At 50.2% G+C, this 10152-nt stretch overlaps 1 protein-coding gene across 1 annotated transcript in view; it reads left to right on the top strand.

Moving 5' to 3' along the window:
* LOC102248104 (zinc finger protein 530-like) overlaps nt 1-8342 on the top strand; it is a 32457-nt gene extending 24115 nt beyond the window's left edge. The window contains exons 6-7 of the mRNA XM_014530704.1: nt 6896-7520; nt 7605-8342. Of these exons, the coding sequence (XP_014386190.1) occupies nt 6896-7520; nt 7605-7967 (988 nt within the window). The 3' untranslated portion in view covers nt 7968-8342. The remainder of the gene's footprint in view (nt 1-6895; nt 7521-7604) is intronic.
* The last annotated feature ends 1810 nt before the right edge of the window (nt 8343-10152 follow it).

Here is a 10152-nt window from a genome sequence, read left to right as displayed (position 1 = left end):
GGTGCCCAGATGAGGCCCAGCTGTGAAGCAATGCAAGCTGCTGTGGGGCCTTGGGCCTTCTCTTGGAAGTTCTGGGTCTGTCTGGCCCAGCTGCAATTTGTTAGGTAATTTTCAGGTTGCAAAGGACCCGGGCATTCATATGCAAAAGCCTTTGCAGCAGCCTGGATGGGGCGGGGTCTCGGAATCAACAGGGCGGAGCAAGCAGCTATGGCTGATTCTAAGCCCTGCCCTAAGGGGCCGCCCGTCTCAGTGTCTCGGTAATTGCTGCCAGCACCTCTGAGGGAAAGCCGCCCTCAAGTTCCGAGTTCTGCCAGACCGTCCAGCTTCTCCCTGTATGAGCCCTGGGACCCCAGAGATTTCCCCGAACTGGAGTTCAGAGCAGTCGGGAGCTTGTGACTCCCTCCTAATTCAAAAAGACAGCCGCGTCCTCAGGTGCCAGCGCCTTTCCCCCGCGCGCCAGAGCCTCCGTACCTCTGCACTTTACTTTCGTAGCTCCTCTGAGTCTGTGTGCTCTTCTCTTTCCTTCTAGTTGTAGAATTTCCACTCAGCCAGCCTTCCTGTGGTTCTGGATGATGACCGTTCTGTCTTTTAGTTGTATTTTTGAAGTTGTTGTCGGAGGCAGCAATTTCCGGGTGTTTACCTATGCCGCCATCTTGGTTTTCCATCTTTTTTTTTTTAATTGAAGACCAAATAGCAATTTAAACAAGATGAGACTTCAGCTGTTGCATATTTACTGGTTAAACACACTCCAGGATTTTAAAAAATATATTTTATTGATTTCAGATAGGAAGGGAGAAAGCTAGAGAGATAGAAACATCAATAATGAGAGAGAATCATTGATTGGCTGCCTCCTGCACATCCCCTACTGGGGGTGGGGTGGGATTGAGCCTGCAACCCAGGCATGTGCCCTTGACCAGAATCAAACCTGGGACCCTCTATTCACTGAGGCCAACGCTCTATTCACTGAGCCAAGCTAGCTAGGGCACACCAAGATTTTGATTGAGCATTAGCCTGGGGTGTTGTCCTCAGTCTGGTTGATTTGCTTAGGGGAATGAGTGGTCATTTGTGAGACTCACTGGGCATGGGCTAGAGGGCCTTAGGTGATGGGACTTGAGTGCTGAAGGCTGTGACTGGAGAAGGGAGATCAGGTGCAGCACCAGTGGAGTTGGAGTCTGGATATATGAGACCTGATGTGGTTCTCAATAGATTAGGTTGAAGGAAAACAAAATCAGGGAAGGAAGCCTTCATAGCCCGACTCAAGGCTGCCTCAATGAATGTGGACTCTCAGAGTGGGTATAGACCTTAATCCTGTTTGGATTTGCCAAGCAGTCACTACACTATACATGCCAAGTAATGAGTAGGAAGTCAAGGATATGACTATGGGGGCTGAGGGTGTGGGATTGCAGGTGTGAGAGAGGTGTGCAAGAAAGAGTGTGCCCTCGAGAGGGCCTGTGCATTCATGCATGCAGGGCCTTAACATTGACATAAGAGGGAATAAAGTTTGAGTCCATTTCTGGATAAAAGGATATTATGAATTTTAGATAAATTCCTGAAAAGAGGGTGTGTTCTGGTGGTATATTCCTCGTCCAGATTTTAGGAGAAATTTATGTGCACACCTGCCTTTTGTTGTTGATGGTTGTTACAGTGTTCAATAGGAATGAGATAGCATACATCAGTGTCATCTGGGCTTGAAAATATCCACTAGCTTGGAGAAGGGTGAGAGAGAAATACATTACAGAGGTGGTGAATTCGACATTTGGAAAATAAGGTAATTAGGAAATAAACTGTGCTCATCATGGCCAATTTGTGTTACGTTTCACATTGTGCCTCCGGGAATGAAGCTGTGTGAGAGGTGTGGTTCAAAGACTTATGTGCAGCAGGTAGTGCAAAGTGATGGCCTCAGCACCCTGGGATTGGGTTTAAAAGGTTGAAGTCTGATGCCATAATTTTCTGGGTTTGAAATTAGAATGGGAAGGGTGTCCACAAGACTATTGCCTAATAGGAGCAGTGTCAAATCACTCACAGTCTCCTGATGGACAACATCTCTCTCTACCCTATGTTCATGACACCCACTATGTTGACAAGGGACAGTGTGGTCTACATGTGAGTCCCAGAGCACATGTATTATCTATACGGACATCTGCCCTTATTGTTGTGGGAAAATACAGTATCAGTAGGAATACAAGGAGAGAGTGACTTTGATGGGACCAATGCCTGGTATCTTTTCTGATGTCTGGAGTTGAGGGAGCAGATATATGTGAATGTGGGGAACATGATGAACATAAAATCCTTGGAGTTCAGCTGATCATGGACTGTAATGTCCCCATTATGACAGGATATGAACTTTGAGGACGTGGCCATTGCCTTCTCTCAGGAGGAGTGGGGGCGTCTTGATGAGGCTCAGAGACTTCTGTACTGTGATGTGATGCTGGAAGTGTTTGCACTGGTATCAACTGTAAGTAAGCTTTTCACATTTCTCCTAGTGTCCTGAAGTGATGTCCTCTCTTCCTTTGTTTTCCAAATGTTGCTTTCTCTCTCCCACTGCCAGACCATGGACTAGTTTTCCCAACTGTCCTGTAAATGTGCTGTGGCTTCCAGTGCTGACTTGTGGTGTGTGTAGATCCCTGAGCAAAGGACTCCATGAATAACCCTCAAACCCATTGCCTCAAATAGTGCAGGAAGTGTCTGGGAATCCAGATTGTTGCAGAAAGCTTAATGGGTCCCACCTTGAACGTCCTTTTCCTGTGAGGGGGACTATGTTCACATGCATGGCTTCCACTTCTGACCCCTTCCTCAGCTAAAGGCTGTTTGTGACTATGCCAGGTTATGGTCTTTACCTATATGAACCACGTGCGGTTCTTGTAAGACATTCCTTCCATTGTTTGTAATACTCTGTTACCTGGATACTATTACATGCTGTGTTGATCAGAGCCGGTGCTGGCTGCTCACCTCTGTTGTCTTTCAGTAAAAGTCAGAATATTTGTTTTATGTGCTTGTACAGTAGAAGGTGCAAAGAGAACCCTAGTTGTTGTTTTTTCCACAGGGTGAACTTACAGGATGATCTAAGACAGTGGTTCTCAACCTTCTGGCCCTTTAAATACAGTTCCTCATGTTGTGACACAACTATAAAATTATTTTTGTTGCTACTTCATAAGTGTAATGTTGCTACTGTTATGAATCGTAATGTCAATATCTGATATGCAGGATGGTCTTAGGTGACCCCTGGGAAAGGGTCATTCGACCCACAGGTTGAGAACCAATGATCTAAGAGGTAGTCGAGCCAGGTTGAAGTGCACCTGGGAGAGCTTTGTCCTAAGGGCTGTGTGTAGAGAATACTAGGAACCTGCTCATGTCCAACAGAGTTTAGGTTCAAGTGCCACTGGCAACAGCTCATTTCTACCTTTTCATTCCCATGCTTGACACTTTGCTGACTTCTCTTTTCATCTGTGACTTCCTGGATTTTAGCAACCTTTACCTCTGTGGCCTTTTTGCATCCCCTGTGTACTAACTGCAGTATTCTCTAATATTCACGTGCACATGTGTTATGAGATGCACACACGTGCTTACGTAGTCCTCAACACAACTTCCTCATTTCTTGTATTTTACTTGGAATAAGATGTAAGCAACCATCTGCACAGCTTGCCCGTGTCACCAGCAGACGAGCCCAGCTGAACACTGTTAGCAGAAGAATGAGCAGACGATCCACCTGCTATTCCATGTGGTGCTTGCCATGTTTGTTTATATTTTGTTTGGGATCTTCCCCGTTTCATGTCTTCAGTAGCACAGAACTTCACAGCAGCATCTTTTATATTATTCCTACAGATATGTTACTGTCAGACAATTGCATGGAACCAACGTGTTAAGTGCAACACACTTTTGTAAAGGCACTTCTCCCTGTCACCACAGTCAACATTCATTTTGGCACTATTTTTCTGTTTTCAGGTTGTTGGCATAAAACAGATGATGTGGAGGCCTGTTCAGAGCAGAATGTATCCATAGAAGGAGAGTCACAGGTCAGGGCTTCTAAGACAGCCTCAGCAACCCAGAAGAGCCATCTCTGTGGGAGGTGTTTCTCTGTGTTAAAAGATATTCTGACCTGCCTGAGTCACAAGCAGCAGACTTTGAGCAGAAAGCCTTTATCAGTGATGCATGTGTGAGAGGCTTGTGTTTCAGTGCAAACCCTCACCAGCAACAGAGGGAAGCCAGTGGAGAGAAGCCCTGGAAAGGAGCTGTGGACAGGGCTTCATTTGTGACCAGGTTCAGAAAGCCTTCTTCAGTGATGCTTGTGTGAGAGACTTCTGTTTCAGTGCAAACCCTCACCAGCAACAGAGGGAATCCAGTGGAGAGAAGCCCTGGAAAGAAGCTGTGGACAAGGCCTCATTTGTGACCAGGTTCAGCTTCTACTTACCAGGGCTGCCTTCAACCAGTAGGGAGGTTGGGGAAGACTTCCCAGCCATCTCAGAGCTTCTCCTGAACCAGGCCACTCTCTACACTGAGGAGCCACACAGTGGCAGTGAGATTTCACAGGAATTACTCAATAGAAACAGGCATCACCAATGGAATAAATGTGAAAAAGCTGCCAGCCACAACCAGAACATTGTTGGTGCAGAGGGCCATCGGGGCTGGGACTTGAGTGACGGGTACGTGGAGAGATGTTGGCTGTGACTGCTGCAGGGACATCAAGTGCAGCACCAGGCGAGGTGGGCTCTGGGAATCTGAGATCTGATTGTGTTTCTCAATAATTGAGGTTGAAGGAAAATAGAGTCATGAAGAGAGGACTTCGTAGAAGGTCTCAAGGCTGCCTCTATGAGTGTGAACTCTCAGCATCTGGGCAGGACTTGATCCTGTTTGAATTTGGCAAGAATTCTCTGGACCACACCTGCTGAGTAATGAGTAAGAGGCCAAGGAGATGCCTATGGGGTTGGAGCTGTAGGAGTGCAAGTGTGAACAAGGTGTGGTAGAAAGAATCATGTGCCCTTGCTGAGGGAGTGTGAGTTGTGAATTCATGGCCACAGGGCCCTGGCATTGACCTTAGAATGAATGAAGGGTGAACCCATGTCTGCTGGCGTCTTGGTGATATAATACGGGTAATACAGGTAATTGCCTGAAAAGAGGGGTGTTGTGTTGCTACATGCCAGGTTCAGAGCTTAGATGCCATTTACCTACCCAGCTGCCTTTTGTTGTTGAGGGCTGACACACTGATCCATAGGAATGAGAAGCATACCAATACAGCCATGTTACCTGGGCTTGAAACTCTCCACTGGTGTGGGTAAAGCAGAAGGATGAGAGAGAAATAGGTTATGGAGATGGTGAATAATTTTGGAAATGAAGGTGATTAGGAAACCACTCATGCTCATCAAGGCAAATCTGTGTTACTTTCGAATTTGTATGCCTGGGAAGGAAGCTGTGTGAGAGAAGTGTTTTCAAAGAACTCTGTGCAGCAGGTAGTGAGAACTGATGGCCTCAGCACCCTGAAATGAGGGTGTAAGGGGGAAGTGTGATGCCATGTATTTGGTGTCTTTGAACAACAATCTGGGGGATTACAAGGAGATTGCCTGACAAGTGCAGCATCAAATCACTCACATCTCTCCCTGTCCTATGTTCTTGACCACTTTATTATTGACAAGGGGCAGTGTGGCCTACATGTGAGGCCCAGAGCTCAGGTATCTTCTCTCTGCTCAACTGCCTTTATTGCTGTGGGAAGACACAGCATCAGTAGGAATATAAGGAGAGAGTGACTAGCATGGGACTAAGGCCTGCTGTCTCCTCTGATGTGTGGAGTTGAGGGAGCAAATAGTTGTGTGTGAGGGGGGAGCATGATGACTATAAAAGCCTAGGAGAGAAACTGATCATGGACTGAACTGTTCCCATCATGACAGGATATGGACTTTGAGGACGTGGCCATTACCTTCTCTGAGGAGCAGTGGGGGCTCCTTGATGAGGCTCAGAGACTTCTGTGCTGAGATGTGATGCTGGAAGTGTTTGCACTTGTCTCATTTGTAGGTAAGACCTTCAAATCATTCTTGGTGTGCTGAGGTGATGTCCTCTCTTCCTTTATTCTCCAAATGTAGCTTTCTCTCTCTCATAGCCAAACAATGGCTCTGCTAATTTCCCCCACTGTCATGTAAAATGGGCATGGCTGCCAGGGGTGAGCTCTGGGGAGACCCCTGAACAAAGGTCTCTAGGAACATCGCTAACACCCACTGCCTTTTACTTGGAATAGGACCTAATCTACCTCCTGCACTGCTTGCCCCTGTCACCATCAAACAAGCCCTGCTGAGCGCTGTTAGCAGAAGACTGAGCTGGAGATCTGGCTTCTCTTCCATGAGGTGCTTGCCATGTGTTGTGTCATATTTCTGGTGAGGCCTTTCATGTTTTGTGATGTTCAGTGGATGAGACCTTCACAGAAGCCTCTTATTAATCCTTCCAGCACCTCTCTTATTTTCAGATTGTTGCCGGAACCCATATATTATGTGCAAAACACTAGCAATCGGATTTCCCCTGTCACCACAGTCAACACTCAGTTCCTCAGCATTTCTGTCTTTGTAGGTTGTTTACATGAAACAGATGAGGAGGCCTGTTCTGAGCAGAGTTTATCTGTACAAGGAGAGTCACAGCTCAGGGCTTCTAAGACAGAGCCAGCAACCCGGAGGACCCATCTTTGTAAGCAGTGTTTCTCAGTGTTCAAAGCTATTCTGTACCTGACTCAGTCACAAGCAGCAGACTTTGAGCAGAAAGCATTCTTCAGTGAGGCATGTGTGAGAGACTTCTGTTTCAGTGAAAACCCTCACCAGCAGCAGAGGGAAGCCAGTGGAGAGAAGCCCTGGAGAGAAGCTGTGGATAGGGCCTCGTTTGTGACCACGTGCAGCTTCCGATCTTGGGTGCCTTAAACCAATAGAAAGGTTGGGAAAGTCTCCCCAGGCATCTCAGGGCTTCTCCAGCACCAGGTAACTCTCAACATTGGGGAGCCATACAGTGCAAGTGAGATTTCACTGGAATTTGTCTGTGGAAAAAGTCATCACAATTGGGGTGGACATGAAAACGCTGCCAGCAACAGCGGGAAAGTCATTCGACCTCAGAGTGTCTGCTTTGAAGAAGTGAATGATGAGGGTAACACATTTGGGAAAGTTTCTACACGTATATTTAACCTCAATCGGCAAAAGAGAGTTCATACTAGAAAAAAGCTCTATGAGTGTACTGATTGTGGGAAGTTCTTTAGAGAAAGCTCTTCCCTCATTCAACACAGGAGAGTTCACACTGGAGAAAAGCCCTATGAGTGCACTGATTGTGGGAAGCTCTTCAGGCAATGCTCTACCCTAACTCAACACAAGAGAGTTCACACTGGTGAAAAGCCCTATGTGTGTGGTGATTATGGGAAGTCATTCAGGCATAAGTGTGGCCTCAACAGTCACCGGAGAACTCACACTGGTGAAAAGCCCTATGTGTGTGGTGATTGTGGGAGGTCATTCAGTCAAAAGTGTAGCCTCAACAGTCACCAGAGAGTGCACACTGGTGCAAAGGTTTATGAGTGTAGTGAATGTGGGAAATCATGTGGGTCTAGTCACCATCTCCTTAACCATAAGAGAATTCACACTGGAGAAAAGCCATATCAGTGTAGTGATTGTGGGAAGTCATTCAGTCAAAAGGATGGCCTCAACACTCACCAGAGAGTACACACTGGTGAAAAGCCCTATGTGTGTGGTGATTGTGGGAGGTCATTCAGTCAAAAGTGTAGCCTCAACAGTCACCAGAGAGTGCACACTGGTGCAAAGGTTTATGAGTGTAGTGAATGTGGGAAATCATGTGGGTCTAGTCACCATCTCCTTAACCATAAGAGAATTCACACTGGAGAAAAGCCATATCAGTGTAGTGATTGTGGGAAGTCATTCAGTCAAAATTGTAACCTCAAGAGTCACCAGAGAACTCAAACTGGGAAAGGGGCGGTGGGCCGCAATGCCACTGTGTGAGGACATGGTGATGTGGCTGAGCCTGGAGGGTTCAGCAAACCCAGGCATGTTTTGTGTCTAAAGGCGACAGCAAGAGGCAAGGTTGTGCGTGAGGAGTTTTACTTTCATTCTCAGGAAGCCGGGGTCATTGTTTGTCATGATCAGCAGATGGACATTGTGTGAGGCAGGGTTCTGACATTTTCCCAAAACTGTCCAGAGGAAGAACAGACTAGAAGGGAGAAGCCAGCAGGAAGGGTTGGAAGGAGGACCCTGTAGGTGATGAGGTCACTGGCAGGTGCGCACTGGACTGAGCCCTGAATGATGCGGGCATCACCCGGCCCCGGGGCTGGGCCAGTGCTCTGAGCAGCCTGAGCCCTTGGGTCCTGGTGGTGGGTGCCAGGCCAGGCCTTCAACAGCCCTTTAGTTCCTGCAGGTGCAGAGCCACTGAGGGGGCTGGGCTGTGGGGCTGATGTCAGGGCCTCACACTCTTGTGCCCTCTGAGGTCGTGGGGTCCTGGGGCTGTGCAGCCCCTCTTCCTGCCCTGGGACCTAGGACCTTGAAGACACACTCAGCCCTGAATCCTGAGTCCTATGGGTGTGTACACTGAGGCCGCCAGCTCCCCTTCTGCAGGTGCCAGACCAGGAGCAGGTGGGCGGCCAACAGGGACGGAAGGAGGAGGACCGGGGGCACAGGTGCCCTGCGTTGGGGAGCCAGGTGTCGCCACCCCACGAGACGCGGCAGCCTCCCAGTCCGAAGGGCAGGGCATGTAGAGGGCAAGCAGAAGGGACCTGCGGCCCTGGAGGCACCCCGCCTCCCCAGGAGAAGCGCCTGAGCTGCAGGAGGAGGAAGGACAGGCCCTGGGAGAAGGCCCCGGACTTGGCGTCCTCGGCCTATGGGGAGCCTCAGCCACTTGGGGCCCGGGCTGCCCTGCAGACCCAGGAAAGGGCCGCATCCCCAGGCCCCGCCTCAGCGGCAGCCAGGAGAACACCCGGCTCCGACCCCACGGTGGGTCTGGACACCTGCTGGCCCTTCCGTCCCATGAAAAAATCTTTGCGTTGATTTGAGAGAGAAGCAGGGGGAGGAGAGATGAAACCACCGGTGATGGGAGCGGATTCCTGGTTGGCGGCCGCCGCCCGCTGGACACTGTGCCTGCGCTCCGTGCACGGGCCTGACCAGCGATGGAACCTGCTCTCCTGGTTCATCAGTCAGCGTCAACCACTGAGCAGCGCCTGCTGAGCTCTATTGTATATTTTTAATAAAATGTAATGTGTATTTTTTATTTTCGATGGTGTTGAGATGTGTCCCATTCCCCTGTGCATATGTTCTTTGGGGACCTCTCCCAGTTCCCCCTCCCCGGGGGGGCCTGTCAGTCTGTCCCCGTGAACCCGGCCTCTGGTCCCATCTCCTCCCCCAGCGCCACTGGCAGCGCCAGGTCACCTTCACCAAGGTCAAGGCCAGGGCTGCGGGAGAAAACTACATCACCCAGAAAGCACTGCGCCCGCTTCCACAGGGGTAGGCGAGTTTAGGTACCTGCACTTTCAGTTAGGGCGGGACTTCCGGTACCGTCTTGTGTGAGAACGTTAAGGCTTCCGGTAACCAACCTGCAGGGTTCAGCGCGCGCTTGAGCGTTGGTGGCGAGTAGAAGGAGGCGTGGGAGGCAGCGCCCCGCTGCGCAGGGTAGGCCTGAGGCTGGTTGAGCCCCAACACCCGGGACGGGGGTCCCCGAGGCTCCCCGACTCCTCTCCGCCGACAGAGTCCACTCAGCGTCACCCCATTGGACCCTCCAGCCTCGGTGCGGGCACCGCTCGGGTCCCGCAGCCCAGGGCGCAGCGTCCAGCACAGTGAGTCCTCGTGGGGACTCGGGTTACGAGGGGGAGGGAGGGCGACTGGCTGCGGTGCCACAGGGGACTGAGCCGGGAGGTGGGGCACCCAGGCCTGGTTTGTGTCTAAAGGCGACAGAGAGGACGAGAGGCGGTTCCCGGGAGGAGTTTTACTTTCATGCTCAGGTCGACGGGGCTGTGGGTGGTTGTGAGCAGCAGAGGCATGAGGCCTGAGTTGCGGGTCTAAACGTTCCCCAAACGCCCAGAGGAGGAGCCGCCTCCAGGAGAGAGGGCGGCAGTGAGGGCGGGAGAAGGGGCTGTGAACACAGCGACCCAGCAGGAGGCGCCCTGAGGACCAGCCCTGAGGGAGGGGCATCTCCGCGTCG

The sequence above is a fragment of the Myotis brandtii genome, unplaced genomic scaffold (genome assembly GCF_000412655.1).
Source record: "Myotis brandtii unplaced genomic scaffold, ASM41265v1 scaffold764, whole genome shotgun sequence".
Taxonomy (NCBI): domain Eukaryota; kingdom Metazoa; phylum Chordata; class Mammalia; order Chiroptera; family Vespertilionidae; genus Myotis; species Myotis brandtii.
The sequence above is the reverse complement of the archived record's forward strand: the minus strand, read 5'-3'. Positions and strand labels throughout refer to the sequence as shown.